Source organism: Coffea arabica, chromosome 2e (genome assembly GCF_036785885.1).
Source record: "Coffea arabica cultivar ET-39 chromosome 2e, Coffea Arabica ET-39 HiFi, whole genome shotgun sequence".
In the NCBI taxonomy this organism is placed as follows: domain Eukaryota; kingdom Viridiplantae; phylum Streptophyta; class Magnoliopsida; order Gentianales; family Rubiaceae; genus Coffea; species Coffea arabica.
The window spans coordinates 71017345-71034670 of NC_092313.1; the positions used below are offsets into that span (position 1 = coordinate 71017345).

The following is a 17326-nucleotide window of genomic DNA, read 5'->3' on the forward strand; positions in this document are numbered from 1 at the left end:
GCCTTAGGGAGAAGTGGGGCGTCACACACTTGCATTCAACATTATCTTTATTCCAGTTACATATTGAAAGCGGTTGAAAATGGAATAGGGTGTAGCATATAACTGAAACGAATGGAATGGATGGGTGGTGATTGAGGATTATGCGTACGAAGCAACCAGTATTGTGGTAGGATTTGTAAGCACCTGTGCGGAACTATTGCACTAATTTATTGGGGTAACTAATACATCTAACTCTAGTCTACTAGCCATTAATGTTCTTAAAATCAGATGGGAGAGTGAATTGAAGGAGCTTTCAGTTCATGATTCAACCGGTTTGATTGATTCAACTCCCGTATAAAGGTTTAATAATTTTTTATTTATTCTAGTATTAATAATTTTAATAAAATTGAAATATTTGTAAAGATAAAAATTGGGTTAAAAATAAAAAAAAATCCCCTATGGTATACCTAAGATACAGAAAAACCCCTCGTGATTTCAAAACATACAAAACGACAACTCATATTTTGAACTAAATTGTAAACTAATAAAATTCATTAAACTTAACGAAAATGACGGTCTCAACTGTTAAACTTATCGGATTCCGTTAAATTTACCAAATTCTGTTAAGTTTTCCGTTAAGTTTACCAGATTCCATTAAGTTTAATAAATTCTGTTAGTTTACAATTTAGTTCAAAACATGAGGTGTCGTTTTGTATGTTTTGAAACCACGGGGGGCTTTCCTGTGTATTAAGTATATCACAGGGGGCTTTTTTATTTTAAACCCATAAAAATTTAGTGAATTTCAGTTCAAATTTTCTGTTTCTACCCATTTTTACTATTCCAATTGATTCTTGATCAAGTTTGACCGATTTCATTGAATTTTCAAGTCAACTATTGAATCGAATTAGAAGTATAATCAATTTACTGTTCCACTGGTCGAACCTACTAGTCTAATCCAATTTTCAAAATAATAGTACTCATGATAATGATACTTGCTTTTTCAAGAGAAACTTTGCAATATCCACTTAACTAGTACATTGTAGCTAGCAATACCCTTTGGTCCGATTATAAACACTTGAAAAGTATTTACGCGAATACCTTTCAATTATTCACCTATAAAGGGGCAACTTATTCTTGATGTTGGTGAAAACAATCGAAGAAGCCAAGAAGTAATTTGTGGTTCAAATGGAGTCGCATGTCTTACGTGATTGACTTGAACCATGAGTGCGGATTTACTCACAATCTAGTTCGAGCGAGTTAAGGTGCGGTCTAATTTATGGATTTTGTACCTTTGGCTTTTTGTGTTTGATGTATTTTTCAAAAGGGAAAGAAAATGATAGGCAGAGAAAGGGAATGATAGGTCAAAAGTGGACAAAAATGGAGGAAATAAAATCTCTCTGTCATTGATTTACTTTTACTGGTTAAATAACATACGTAATTCTTTCATTTATTTTGTTTGTTTTTCATTTTTACGTGATTGAAATCACTCTTTATTTTTCTTTTTTCTCATTAAGAAGATGAAAATCTGATTAGTAATTTTAAGAATCACTTCTAGAAATCTTTAGGTATCACACCTAAAATTAGAATGTATCACACAATTCTAAGAAAAGATGTTGAGTCTGTAAAAAAAATTATTAATGATAAATTTATTAACGAATATATATATATATATCTGCATAGAATCAGAAACTTTGGAAACCCCGGCCCATTTTCTTGTGGATAAAACATAAAGGACCATTATATGCCACTTATTGGAGACAAAAACTGCACTGCATTTCGCCCATACTGCATTGGTTCTTAAAAAAGTTACTTCTATGACCTGTTTTAAGTCTTTCTCTCAACTTTAGGTTAGGGTCCTCTAATATAAAAATGAGGGAAGGGGTTGTGGCAGCTTCGAAATTCTCAAATATGTGGGCCGTAGTAATGGAATGACTATATTTCAAAAGAAAGAAATCAATGTCAATCAGCATCATACATCACAGAGTAGCATTACTATTTATAGAAATACATATAATAATTCAAAAGCCAACGAGACCCGCGAGAGGAATTGTTTATGCCATCATGAACCACGACCAAAACAAGAGCGTCACACAAAAATCTTTAAAATAAACGAAAAAAAAAATGTTGGCAAAAATCTACAGAATTTTGCCCTCCCAATCTAAAATCTTGCTAAAAACAGACGTTAAGAAGGGTCTGTTTGTTTTTGATCGAAAACATCTTCCGAGAAAGTAATTGCCTTAATTTCCAGTGTTTGGTTCCATTTTAACCCGGGGAAAATCACTTCCCTTGTAAAATAGATATTTTACTTCAGCGGATGTAAAACGACTTCAATCATAAGCTTATTGAAGTTATTTTCCAGCCACCACCCCCTCTCTTTGACCCTTGTTTGCTGCCTCTATCTTGTCCCCAGCACATTACGCATTAGTTGTCTCCTCCACAGCTCTATTCAACCCGTATTCTTCTTTCCATGCCCATGCACTGAAAAACCCTTGCACGTTAGCCTACATCATCATGAGCCAAAGTCATGGAAGACTAGTGCAAAGGAATTAGGTCTATAGAAACAGCGTGGATTGGACAAAAAGAGAAGATTTCTAGTAGAAAAGAGAGAATACAACTCTAAAACTTTTACAAAGGGGTAAAGATGTTTTCAAATTGATTATACAAAAGAGAGCTTGACAGTTTCGCTGATCAAATAGAATTTCCATCTTTTGCTTTGACAATAGGAATCAATGATGAAATCTATTAGGTCTTTATGAACAAATTTTGGCTATAAAACTATTCTTGTAACACCTGCTTCTTATGTTCTTGTTATTATTTACCTTTGATCACATTTCATTTGATGGTGGAAATGGTGTTTGAGGCGTTGGAAGAGGGTTTTTGCCGTGGTTGTGATGCATTGATAGCATACACTGAAGAGTAGTGTAGCGGATATATATTGTAATGGCTATATTACTACTGAAAATTTATTTCCAAAACAGTGACCAAACACAAGAAAATTAGGGGAAAAACAAAATATTTTCTGAAAAATGACTTCTACTGAAATTTTTTTCCCAAAGAAAACCTTTTTATGTCGGATCAAACAGACCCGAATTTATTTTCCTGTCTATTCGGCATAAAAGCTGCCCGCTTTACTTGTTGGAGGGCAGAACGAAAATGTCAGGTTTAATTCTTTCTCCATTATGGGGAAAAATAAAAGAAAGAATGCAAGGGACATTAATTATATCAAAATTTTGTAAAAAAATTACTAATTAAAAGAGATCAAGTTAAATCTGTCCCTAGATCTATGTACAAGAAGCTTACCTCAGCATTATATATTAGATTAATTTTTTCAATATTGATAGTATAAATACTTTATTTTACCAGTTGTTTAGATGCATGACACTTCATTGCTTCTAAATTGAAATCTTACTTTATATAACACTATGTATAAAAAATATGCATATCGTCGACGTAGGAAAAATTACGAAATTAATTCGTAATTGTAATGTTTGCTGCCAAATTTCCAATGATGCAAAACTAGTAATGATAACAATTAAGCTTCTCTAAACTTAAAGTCCCAGATGGTAAAATTTTTTAGTAACTATTCAAGCTTTTATTAGATTATGTAAAACTGGCTAGAATAATCCTAACGTATGCAACTACAAGGAAATAGCACAAAGTCACCAATAAAGGTATTTAGCCTCGTTTCCAGCTTGCCACAAGTCTCCCTTTCCAACGAACAACTTTGTCCCCAACACCCGCAACAATCTTCAACAAAATACAACCTTTTCCGCAACTTTCCACACACAAGTGGTCAATGCTAATTTTCTAATCTAATCTGCCCCACAAATTTATGTTGCCAATCGACATACCATTTGCAAGAACCTTACCAGAAACTTCTTACCAAGATGCCTTGGTAACAAACTGAGTGAGGAAATAGGAGGGAATGCAAGAAACACAATCAAACTAACTAAACTTGCCACTAGAATATATTCACCCAAGGAATTAAGCCAAGGCTTAAGAGTAAAGAGCAAGAAAAATTTATTCTTCTCAAGGAAGCCAAAAGCCGCACTTGTGTATCGAGATGAAAATCAACTTTGAAAATTACAGAGAGATCAGATTAGAAGATGAAAATAAACTTTCAAGGTAGCTTTGGAACTACCCTCCAGCAGTAGGCGGTTTTTTAGGCACTAATATCATAATTTAGATGATGAAATTAAAGTGGCTTTATTCCTTGACCAAAAGTACATATATTAGTGAATACTCCGTATAGCTATTGGATATTTCAAAGAAGTTGAACCATTACAAGTTGAGGAAATTAGCTATAACTTGGTATATGAAGGTGAGAATTGAGAACCGTTTGTTGCACATGGAAATCATACCAAAAAATTCCCAAACCATATAAAAATCTCACCCTAGCACCTTCCGCATCAAAGTTCTTTAGTTTTCAAAGTTGGCAAAAAGGAGTTGGTTATGATGCTGCTAATCAGCTTTGCCTTGGAATTTATTTTAAGTTTGGAACTAAACTAATTGAACCCCCAAAGTGAGATGCACATAGCATAATTTATAAGCCTATCGTAAGTTTCAATGTAGCATGTTATCATACTCTTTAGTAAAGCTCAAATGTTTAGATGACGATCAACGCGTTTAATCTCCCCGCTTGATTTTCTTCTCCCTACTTCCTGTGGTACAAATGCATCATGCATTAGAGGCCAAGTTATTTTCTGCTCATCATCCTTGAGGTACCAAGTTTAGTTACATATTTTTCGTTCATGATGATTGAAGTTGAACTTTTTTAGTGTATCATCTCTTTATGCTAATGGGAACAGGAAAAGGATGAGGTACGAGCGACGAGAGTTGAATTCTCAAAGCAATTAAAGTTGAACTGTGAAAAGAAAAATAAGGTACTGGTAGTCCGGGGCATTTTCAGATCAATGGGCCCTAGGAATGAAGAATAATCATTATTAAAGAAAACATATACAACGAGCACCATATATTATGCAAAATTAGTACATATTGAGCCAACGAGCCCCACGAGAGGCATTATTACCAATAACGTCACTCCAAAAGAAAAAGAAATACGATAAAATATAGGGATTTTGCACTCGCAAACTGCAGTCTGAATACATAATGTTTATTGGGATCTTTCACTTAAGACTACGCGGCATGCTTGCCACTCGCAAACTGCAGTCTGAATACATAATGTTTATTGGGATCTTTCACTTAAGACTAAGCGGCATGCTTGCCTTGTTGGAGGGCAGATCGAAGAGTATCGACCAGTTCTTTTGTTGTCAGGTTGACATCTTTTTCCGCCTGGAAAAGATTACCACGAGGGATTATTAAATAGTAGAAAAATCTATAAGAAGAAAATTGATTCAAAAGATATCAAACTTTAAATTCGTCCCTAGACCTATATATAAGAAGCTCACCTCTGCGATAATTGTAACGTCAAGAGCAAAATTCCCAAATGCGGAAACACAAGTATTCACAACAGCAAGATTGAGCTTGTCTATCTGAGAGAGAATTTTGATGAGCACCCCTTTATAATTTTTGCAATGTATTCTTAGAAGAACATTCTTGTCGCACACTTTAGCTTCAAATTCAGGGAGTGGCTGCTCATTCGGGCCAGCCATCTCATCTGAAGATCTTTCATCTTCAAGTAAGAGTTGTGATCTCTTCACAAGCACCACAGACTCCATGGTTTGTCTAGCAGCTTTCTCCTCCAGTGTCTTTACTCTCTCCTGAAGATGTTTTAGGTACTCGATGGCATCTCCAAGAATGGAACTTTTATCCATCTGCACCATTATAAGTTCTTCTCAGAGAAAACTTTGACAAGATTTTGATGTGTAAATTATGTAGTGAAATGTCTATGCATGTGCGTAGTAAAGTCTGTGGGGTTATCATTGTCCGCCATCTATAATGTTTTCTTGATTCGGTAAAGAGCAGAGTGTCAAGTAGAAAGCAAAATATAGGCACATATTTGGCATATGAATGAAGTTGTAGTCAAATAAAATTTCATGGAGATGCTATTGTGGTAACCGTAATTAGGCTACATAAACGTGACAATGACATGAAAAATGACTTTCTCTCAAACCCTAGTTATGGATTATTTTCCTTTTCTTTTCTGCTTTTGGAGAAAATAGATGGTACTGCTCACCTTCTTGAGGCCAGGAACTATGGCGGAAAGAGCCATGAATCTCTGGCTGAGCTGCTCGCGTCGCTTTCTTTCTGCTATTATGTGATCATAGGTTTGTGATGGTGGCCTAACACGACCACCAGGTTTCTTTGCTTTTGTTTGGACGGTAGTTTTAGCAGCCTCATCAAGTTTTGCAAATGAACCATGGGATGTCAAAACCTCAGACACTGCATCATCCTCAGGGTTCAAGGTTCCTAGAGTCACTTGATGAGGATTTATTTCTGGCATATTTGGATTCCCAAAAGTGAGAATCATTGGAGAAGAAGAAGCTTGACCAAAATTTGGCATGTTGTGGATGTTCGACGAGTCGTAGCCATTAGTCTTGTGCTGTTTGGCTGGTGTTTCGAAACCAACAGGATGAGCTTCCATCCCTGAAGGTTCACACAATGCAGGAGTGGAGTTGCAGCTTGGAAAGATATTGGAGAAAGACGGATTCCCTTCTGGAAAAGAAGAGTTTTGGAAGTCGTCGGCAAGCGCAGCAGATAATTCATCGTTCAAGAAGTCCATGATATTAAAGTCATCATTAGACAATGGATCCTCCATTCCCTGTTAATAAGATAAGGCAGCATGTCATGTAAGAATCGTTTATTCAATAAATGAAAGCTTCTTCCTCTGATGTGATCTATACTTTGCGAAAGCCACAACTAGAAATAAAATAAAAGGAAAAGCAAATGCAACAGAATTAAACAGAAGACTCTGCAGTTCATTTAACCGACAATCGATTCCGATGGTTTTCATATGTTTTTGCCTAGTAATGGTCAAGTTAAGCTTGGCTTGTCTTAGTTCAAATAAAAAAAAAGATAAGCCAAAATATTGTGTCAGGTCTCTTTCAGCAAAATTTGGTTTGCCTTTCTGAGAATCCGTTGGGTTGGAATCTAGTATAACCATTTTAAGCTTGACCAAAGAATCTATGCGCTACACAACGAATAAAGCAATTTGCCATCTAACATCCACTCTATATTTCTAAGTTGAAATTAAAGCTATGCCATTATGCCAAAATCATACAATATCTTATATTTTTGGGGACAGCTGCTCTTTCGTGCACCCTGAACGTCCATCTCTGCATGTATTTATCTATTTGTCGTGTAGTCTCTTTGCTCTTGGATTCAATATTCTCCCTCAGTCATACTTTGACCTTTCTACTACACTTCACCATTCGTAGTAAACACGAACAGAAATGACGAAGAAAGAAAGAGGAGGAGATATATTAAATATCTTCACAGGACTGATAATGGAGAAAGAAATATTACCCGAATTCCGCCATATATGTGTTATTCAAACTAGGAAAAAAGTGCAAGCCATTACTACCTAAATTAGTCGATGCCCAACATGAAAACTTATCAAAGATCAAGAAAGGGAAGACATCAATAGTACTATTTCGCATGAATGAAATCTGTTACCAGTTGAGAAAACCACGAGCTCGCTGAATTATCCATCAACAAAGACTACTTGAAAAGATGTCAAATTTCTGCAAAATGGCCATTTACAGAAAACAAAAGGGGCAGAACATTTACACAAGAGCAAAACCCAACCTAAGATAATGAAATGTTGTCAGAAAAAAGGGCTCCTAGCAAGATGAGGGAACCTCACCTCTTTCAAGTTTCAACACTCCTGCTGCTAAGGGCTTCTCAATCAAGAAAAGAAGTTTTTGGCATCTTATATAGAGGTGGTAAGTAAAGAACAATTATTGGGAGAAGGCATAAAATCCGGAATTTTATATAAGCGCTTCAAAAGCAGCCCTTCGCGCTCAAATATAAGGTTGGAGCCTCCTTCAGTGGAGTGCAGAGGGTAAAGAATGGAGCGGAAACGCATAACTCCTGCGTTGTAAACAAATTGAACCCTTAAGGAACAGTTCGGATTTGCAGCCATCGAACAAGTGTTGACAACCGCTTCTGTCAATATTTTATATCAATTCTGTATTTATTATTTTATTATATAGATATTATATGTATATTAGTGTAAATTTAATATTAAAATTGAAGAATTAAATAAATTTTTGAACTCTCAGATCGAGTTCTCATCCATCAGAGTTTTAAATCGAATCAAACTCGAGTTTAGATTTTGAACTCGTATAGAATTCAAAGTCAAATTCAAATTCGAATCCAAAATTTCAAGTTGAGCTCAAACTATGAAAACTTCCATTCGATTCGATTCATTTACGGTCCTAACACCAACCAATATATGAGCTACATACAATATATGCATGTCACCTATGATTGATTTTAGGGGGTAGTCCTCGCATGTGCTAACTTGGCACCATGACAAGATAAAATATTTGCTCGATATTGGGTTGGTAGTGGATGTTTAAAACTTTAGAATTCTGGAGCGTTGGGACTTCTGTGAGTCGTCTGACCAGCCATGCAGGATATATGACCGTCCAGCTATCTCATTTTAGCTAGTAAGATTATTTAGAGTATGCATAAACAAGTTGGTAAGATACTTGCATGAACCCCATGCTTCACAAATGTTGAGTTCTTATCCACAGGACCACCTAGCAATGCAACTTTCTTGGATTTGCAGTATTTGTTTGTGCCTAATTTATATAAGCTTCTTTCGGCAATTCCTCAAACAAGGAAACAAATTTTTTATTAACAAGTCCTCCAAATTATTCAATTAGAGACTTAGTGTTTAGACTTTTCTTTCTTTCTTTCTTTTTTGAAGTTTTTCGCTTATGTTACCAAGCATCTATGTATGCCATGTGATTATTCAACACCCCAAATGAAAAAAGGGCAACTGTGGTTAATCGATTCAAGTATGAAGATATGTGGATATGCAATTTTCTGTGAAAAGTCAAAAAGGAATTAAAAAGAAGTGTTTAATTTGTTTCGCACTTAGCTGCAGTTGGGACATAGCCTGTAAAGTTAATCAAGGGAAAACACCACACCTACGTTATTATCGATGCACAGCAATTCCAATCCCGCATCAATGGATTTGCTGCCTTAGATGGGAAAATTTTATTAAGGATTTACCCATAACTTTTTTTTCTTTGTTTCGCTTTCGAAGTTTTTTATTTCTCTTACCATTAACCGGCTCAAGTAAGGAGAAAACGCAGACATCGAAAGGCGATTATAGGGGACTTTTTTTTTTTTTTTTTAACACAGATTCAGGTGGGAACCTAATTTACTCAATAATTGAAGCAAAAACATAACAGCCATTATCATTAGAATTGATATCCTTATTATTGATACCCAACTAGCCAATTAATTCATCAACAGATTTGCTTGTCCGCCTACTTTAATCGATAGCAATATTTGTAGCAGGGAAAACGTGTTTCCTTCTGTGCATTAGCAATATATTAAGATATGCTCTTCTTGTCGTGTCTTGACTCCAAACATAAATTCTTCCTACTTCTCCAATTTAGTTGAGTTTTTTTTTTTTTGACCATTTGATTAGGTGATAAAGAGGCTACATACGTAATTCATTTCACTGATACAGTATTTAAAGATAGTTTTCCAATATGAACGGAGTGATCATATCATGCAATCCGCTTTTAAGTACACAAACGTCCATGCATGAGAATCCACTAGTTTTCTTTTCTAGATAAACCTATTTTTGAGAAAGAAAAAAAATATATGGTCGTTTTGATTAGTTTAACTTGATGGTACCATCATCTTGATTCTACATCACAAGTTTGTAAGATTACTGGGGAGGAGGGACTAAATCAATACTCCCACGGACCTGGATTTACGTTTTCCATGCATTATTAACTTGTTTAACCAACATTATAGTACATAATGTAAAGCGAGAATCAAACTCTCCCTTCAATAACTAGTTTCTTGATTATCTCCCAATGTATTTCCAACTTCATTTTTCCATTCGTTTTCTTGTTCCCTTTTCTTTGCATTTCACCATCTTCCCTTTTGTCTCCTTTTCGGATCTCTATTTTCTCCGTTTTTCCTCAGTATCCCATTATGGGCAAAATGAAGAGGCAGCCTGCAGTTTGGGGTGCCCATAAAATCAAACTTCCATGATATATACTCTATATACTCCCTCCGTCCCATTCATTTGGTTATACTTTCCATTTTGAGATGTCCCAAAACAATTATCATGTTAGAAAAGTCAAAGCAACTTTTACACTCTCTTTCCAATATAACCCTTCTTTTTAATCATACATTCAAATTTAAAATTTGAATTTGAGTGGTAAAATTGGAAAGAAAAGCACAAACATCACAATCAAATCACTACTTTTAAAAAATTGGATTCTCCAAACATAACCAAATAAATGGGACGGAGAAAGTAATAAATTTGTAAAGGTTTCAAATTCTTGCGTGCTATCGTGTCAGAAAAGCAACCACAAAAGTCTAAATAGGATGGCGCCTGGGTCTTGAAGAATAAATCTCTATATCTGCAGCAGCTCTAGATTTTTCTTTCTTTTTTTTTTTTTAACCAGAATAGACACTATCGGTTGCTTTCACACTTTACAGGTCAAGTCTTCTCTCTTACTCATGAATCATGATGAATATCTTAGGGTACATTTGATAAAATTAAAGTGTGAAAATTGAAATTTAAAATCTAAAATATGAAGTTTGAATTTATTAAATTATTAAATATTAAATCGAATATATTTGAGTATATATCACATTTAATGATACACATTCAGATAAGTGAGTAGTTTATCACTTATTTTTTAGAATAAATTTTATCTGAAAAATTCAGTATCACTTAATTAATTCAAATGTTTAATTTTTTATTATCAAACGTTTCTGAACATATTAAGATCTGAATTCATTAAATTTAAATGTTATCAAATAGGGCCTTAATAACTTTTTCAACAAGCCAAAAATGTATAAAATCACTAATTTGAGTGCTTAATTTTTCTTTATCAGAGAGACAAATAAGGAATTTTTTTTATTTACCACTTTTAATCTTATATTGACACATTTTCTGCGGTAATGATCATTACCATTTAGATTAAGGCTTATATAACGTGTCTTTAGATTGGAATGGATTTCAAACTGCGCCTAGTGTAGTCTTCTCTCTTTATTGGATCGCTTTTGGAAAAATTAGACTTGAATTGTCGAAGATGCTTTTCAAAAAAAAAAAAACTCCGAGATGGAAACAATTCTTGTAGAAAAACTTGTGAGGAGGTTACATCGCAAAGGCCATTATCACATTATCTTCTCACCATGACTTGACTTGCACTTAATATGCCTTCAAGATTATTCCAAAATCGGGGACGCACGAGACTTCGCGACTTCCCTCCTTTCTTTTACTTCAACTTCTCTGCTTTTCCTCCTCTTTTCATAAGACCTTCCTTTTCAAGGGGTCCCATATATTTCATTTTATTTTATTTTTCTAATAAAATCTCTCCTAAGTTTCTTAGCTAGAGTTCTCTCTAAAGTTTCCTAATAAGAAATTGCTATTTCTCTTTGAGTTCATAGTGAGAATTTTCAATTGTTTTGTTCTTTTATTGTTAGATTCAAATTTATTTTAGATTTGACTTTTTTGGGTTTTCAACCTCTCTCGATAGGCTTCATTATCATTATTGGAGTTGAAAACTGTCAATTAGTAGATTTGACGATTGCAACATACAAAGAAGAAAGCTCTCAACATGTCTCATCATCATTATTAGAGTTGAATCCTTTGATCAGCAAATTTGATGATTGCAATATGCACGGAAGGGAGTTGCAGTGATTTATCTTATTAGAAAACAATTTAAAATTTTTTATATTTTTCAAATCTATTGCATCTATTAAATTGCAGATGCAATCCATTATTTCTTGTACATTTTAATATGCCATTAAAGCAACGATATAAATGAAATCATGCTGGACAATTTCCAGTAATTCGTAAATGAAATTTGGTCTTTATAAAAAATAAAAAAAAAAGATTCCTAATACATGATAGAGGAGAGAAATCGTTGTGACTAATATAGGGCAATGTGGTACAGGAAAACGATAACTTGTTTCCTACTTAATAATGACTTTAAATTCAAGAATGGTCAATTCAGTCAAACCATGTGCATGGAAAGGCAGTCTGCACTCTCAACCAAAAAAAAAAGGTTCATAAAGTATCAAGGAGTAGAAGTGCGGTTATACTTTACATCGCAGAGACTTGAGGACATAAAGTGGCTTTGTTTGGATTGCATTTTCTAGGATTTTTTGTAAAAAAATTACTGTAACTATTTGATGTATGTGAGAAAAAAGATAATAGGGAAATGTGATCATGGAAAACGACACAATTTTCCGGTGGAAAATGGCTGTCCAAATAGGGCTTTCTAGAAGTTTTGGAAGTTACAAGTATTAAACTCTCTCAATCGGTATGTTTGATCGCACAAGGCTTAAAAATTTATGTATCTAAATAATAGAGGTGGAGAATCCTAAAATTTAAGACTTTAAGAATAAAGAGATAGAATATATAGCAATAGATTTGAGAGAATTGGCCTGACCTCCTTATTGGTTTGCCCTACTTGTTAGTACATGCTTGTGATGGTGATAAAGAAGCCGGCCTTTATGCTTGCGTCCAATTAAGTGTGCGCCAGATTCTGAATATGAAACTTCTTGGATTTGTAAAGTATACCTTTGGGTGCACTGAAGAAAAATATAAAACTCTACCGATTAGTACTTTTCACCACTTGATATTTTAAAATGATTTTTCTAATGGATGCCCACTGAACATTTGTTAATACACTTAAACATTTATCTAATATATTATATATATATACATATATTAACAATCATTACCCTCTTTAGTATTAATATATTTTTCCTATTTAATTTTGTCTACCCTCTCTTGTATTTATTAATTTTTTCTAATCAATCTTACATTTTCAAAAATATGATATCTGAAATATATTTTAACGAGTGCTGTATAGGCACCTGTTAAACAGAGTCTTTTAAAAATTTGTGCGTGGATGACTAAAATGTAAGCATAGAGGTACCTAAAATTTAGAAATAAAGAGATTGAATAGTGAAAGACTTAAGAAAATTAATGGTACCTTCCAAAATCGCACTGTCTGCAACTTTTCCATTTTCTTTCTGGCAAGTTTCATCATGACAATGCTGCATATAGTTTGGTGTAGATTGTGGTAATGTTGTACTGTTCGAAGAAGATTTCAGTTTTTAGAAACCTATTTTTTTCTTGTATTTGTTCAAGGGTATGCCCCTTCAATTCTGCCCAGGTTTTGCCGTATCAAAGAAAGGATCAGAGATTACCCAAAATCAAATCTGAAATAAGCTTCATAAGTAAAAGATTTACCAGCTTAATTAGGTAACTAGGAGTTGAGATCAAATCTGATGAAGAGTTTTTTAAGTAAATAATATGATATATGTCGTCAACACATTATCATCTAATACTCGCTACACATTGTTATGCCACATGGGTACATTTTTTGGTCATACAGTTATTATTCAAAAACATCTGGATACAAGTTATTTGCAAGTAATTATTTGCTTGTGTTTAAACACGACTGTCAATCAATTTTTTTTTAATCTTTTTAATCACTTTTTTATTTTACATACATCATATTATGAAAAATATTATAGTAATTATTTCAAATAATTTTCTACCCAAAGACACCCTTTTTAACATTATGAATTCAGCAATGCCACTCGTCAACAACGTGCTTACGAGTTTGGGGCCTGGTTGGCACCCCAATTTTTGGGATGTTTTTGTTAGATAAAATTTTTAATAACTGTCTACACTAACTCTAAAAAATATCATAAAATTTTTAAAATACGCACCTCAAAACGCTTTAAAATTACACACTCATTCCTCTCCTCTATCACCACCTCCTAACCATTTCCACTTTCATCGCTATCGCCGCATGCCAATCCACCGCCACCCAAAACCATCGGACAGTCATGTCCACTTCTTTCTTTCTTTTTTTTCCTTTTTCTATAAAAATTTTTTTTCCAAATTTTATATTAAATTATAATAAAATTTTATACAAGCACCTAAAAAACACATCATCTAATTGGCCTTTAATTCTTGGTCAAATCATCTATATATGGCCGGATTCTAAAACACTTCCTTGAGCTTCGCCGCATGGAAACAATCACGTCTGGCCAGCATGTAATCACTAGCAACGCCATATAAAGCGTGCTGGACAATTTCCTTGTTTCTTAATAGAGAAACAGATCCATCAGCCCAGTGGCGATCCTTGTGTGGTCGTTATAAGCATCTGACCTTCTGAAACTTTTCTTGTTTCTATTCCCAGCCAGGGAGCCTCCTGCATCCACCCACTAGCAGCGAGTAGCGACTTTCCGCACATAATCGTCTCCGAGTTTCAATGATGAAAAAGATAAGATTTGGGGGTGAATTCTCAGTTTATGATGGAAAAAAAAAGAATTCTACAACGAGGGCGGTTCTTGGGTAGTTTTCCACAAATGAGGGTCTTCGCATTCTGGAAATGCGAGCTCAGTGAGCTCGCACTACATACCGCCAAGACCCATTTCGAAAAAAAAAAAAAGACAAAAGTGAGTAGGAGAAGCAGAACGCAATATCGAAACATAGCTGCCGAACATCAAAACAAAGAATTCGGAATTGTCGAACAGCAAAACAAAGAAAACACAGCTGGTTTCTGCGCATTGAAGCATCCAAAGACCGGAGCTGACCGGAGCATCCAAAGACTGGTTCCGCGAGTGTCGCTTCCCAAAATTTGCCAGCATTGCCGTCCCATTGCGACTCTCAAACAGCATAAAGGTTAGGCTTTTCCACTTGCAATGCCTTACTTATAGCATTTTAAGTTTAATTAATACTTGAATACTTGAATCCAAGGACAAGTTCAGATTTGTTGTGAAATTTGGGTTTAATTGATGTGGGTTGTGCTTATTTTTGCAATTTTTGTGGTGGATCTGAGGATATACGTTATATTTTTTGAATTCGGGCAAATTTTTCTGTTTCCAATTTGTTGCAGTTTATTTGCAGTTTCTGCAATTAGTGCAGAAAAAACATGATCCGAGCTCGGATACGACTCAACACAGACGGATCCGACCTCGGATCATTTTGATACGAGCTCGGATCCATAGTTGTTCACTCAGATCCGAGGGCTCGTCTGATCATCTGCTGAGACGGATCCGAACCCTGTTAGATCCGAAGGTTGCCATAAAGAATCCGAGCTCGGATCCTTACATTTCATAATAAATGCGAGGTCTGGTATTTTTTTTAAAAATTTTTTTTGGATTTCGTCGTTCAAAAATTCGAGCTCCGTAAGTTCGCATTTGCTGAATGCGAAGACCCTTTGGACGTAATCTGATGCTCAAAATGCCCCATTTGTAGAATTCTTTTAAAATTCATCATAATTTTTTGTTTTTTAAATCTATTTCGCAGCTATTATTTTTGGTCGAAACACTATCTACATTGGACATTGTATGTTTTGCAATTGGAACTTAGAAATTTTATTAACATCATGTAGTTTATAGTTTGGCGCTTTTGAATTTCATGGATATTTGGATTGTTTGACAAGGAGTTTTAACCCATTTATAGGGGAGACTATGTCGAAATTTTTGTAGATCTTTCTTTGTAAGGGCAACTGACTATTAGGTAATTTATTTTATATTACAACTACCATTTCTTATGCATAAGGCTTAATTCGGATTTGATACAAGCCATTAGCTAATTTATGTTATATTACAACTATTGGATGTTTGCCGACAAGTTGAAATAGTATAGTTTGTTAAATTTTGTTTCAGTAGAATAGGGCGTTAGAATATGAAATACGGATTTATTTTAAGACGAATTGATGGATTGAAAGTCAATGACCAACCTTGTAATGTTTTTTGTAATTGCCAAAATCTATAATGCTAAAAAAGTGGCAAAATCTGCTACAGGGAAAAACATTAATTTTGTAAGATTCATTGCTAGAATATCACATCATCGGGAATGTGGATCTTGTTATGCGGTGTGATTTGTGGAGCCCAAATATATATAACTTCCCGTACATTTCTTACGCTTGTACTTTGAAAATTATAAGGTCTCTTGACAATATGTAGTGTGGCAAATGTGATTACTACTTCATATAAACCCTGTTCGGATTGGCTGGCAGAGAGTTTTAGTGAAATTTGTGGATTAGTTGGCAGGAAGTTTTAGTCTATTTTTAGGGGAGACTCTGTCCAAATTTTCTAAAAATTTCGTTCGGAGTTTTAGGCTATTCCTATCATCATTTATAGCATATTTCATACCTGTTTTCAATTTTTTCATAAACATCTGGATCGAAATTAGTCTATTTAATAGTTCCAATTTCGACCTAGAGTCCACCCTCTTTCATTTGTTTAGACCCTTGGACTACTAATTCTAATATATTGTCCCCAAAATAGGGATTCATTTCACAGACATGTCTGTAGAAAGACCTCTGCGGGTAAACCTATACTGGGGAGGACAAATACATTACGATGGTGACTTTGTTTGTTATTTGCCTCGTACTTCCAACCGGACATTCACTTTGAGGCATAGAATTGGATACGGGGAGTTAGTTGACAGGATTTACCATTATATTGGGGTCGATAAAGGGATGTTCAAGCTGAAATTGTTTCTTCGTCAACCGTTGGAGAGTTCCAAATATACTGTTTCCGCAGTAGTGGATGATGAAACTCTTGATGTAATGTACGATCTTTGGATCGAAAGAGTTTCATACATGGCGGAGATTTATATCGGAAAGGAAGAAATCGTCCAAATGCCTGTAGTTAATAGCGTATTCACTGGACCAATAGGTAATGTTGGTCCAATGATGTCGCTTGTACATGCATTCATGGATCCAACAAAGTTTAACTTCGGTTCTAGTTCAGTCGTTCCAGAGACTTCATCGGTATGTCACTATATGCATGATGATCGATCTATGGATTCATTAAAACCAAGACTCACATCAGGGTCCATGGGTGCCCAGGAATATTTTCATGGCCTGGATTCGATTCCAAGTTTTGGAGATCCAGGTCTATTATGTCATATTTCTCCACATGGGATCGAGTCTAACCCTGGTCAAGGTTGTCGCAGTTCAGCTGAAAATGATGTATATGCTAGTATACATGATAGGCTCCTTGGCTCTCTTGAAGATGATCCGGAAGAAGATGACCCGGAAGTTGATGCGGAAGAGGTTGAAGAGTCGGAGTCGCAAGATGTGTCTGGTAGTGACTCGGATGATGAGCATGAAGGTGGGGGTTTAAGAGTAAACCTCGATATGTTCCAAGAGGACAGACGCAATAGCACAGCTGGCAGCTCTGCATATGTTCCAAGAGG

General features: G+C 35.0%; 1 protein-coding gene across 3 annotated transcripts; it reads right to left on the reverse strand.

Annotated features, from left to right (window-relative positions):
* Window positions 1–4919: 4919 nt before the first annotated feature.
* On the reverse strand, window positions 4920–7830 carry LOC113727673 (transcription factor bHLH19-like). Of its 3 annotated transcripts, XM_072080903.1 has the most exons (5): window positions 7745–7830; window positions 7555–7622; window positions 6116–6700; window positions 5388–5753; window positions 4920–5271 (listed from the first exon to the last, which is right to left on the reverse strand). In XM_072080903.1, exons 2-5 carry the CDS (start codon window positions 7588–7590, stop codon window positions 5188–5190), a joined length of 1071 nt encoding a protein of 356 aa, XP_071937004.1. In that variant the 5' UTR covers window positions 7591–7622; window positions 7745–7830; the 3' UTR covers window positions 4920–5187. The 3 variants fall into 3 exon arrangements, with proteins under 3 accessions (XP_071937004.1, XP_071937005.1, XP_071937006.1); XM_072080904.1 differs by lacking the exon at window positions 7745–7830 and having other exon boundaries at window positions 7555–7693; XM_072080905.1 differs by lacking the exon at window positions 4920–5271 and having other exon boundaries at window positions 5278–5753.
* Between the last annotated feature and the right edge of the window lie 9496 nt (window positions 7831–17326).

Bases quoted from the DNA above. Each gene is read 5' to 3' on its own strand.
- LOC113727673 (XM_072080903.1), bottom strand. From the start codon at position 7,590: ATGGATAATTCAGCGAGCTCGTGGTTTTCTCAACTG. The intron at 6,701-7,554 runs GTAACAGATTTC...TCTTATTAACAG, and splicing joins GCTCGTGGTTTTCTCAACTG to GGAATGGAGGATCCATTGTC. The intron at 5,754-6,115 runs GTGAGCAGTACC...ATAATGGTGCAG, and splicing joins TAGTTCCTGGCCTCAAGAAG to ATGGATAAAAGTTCCATTCT.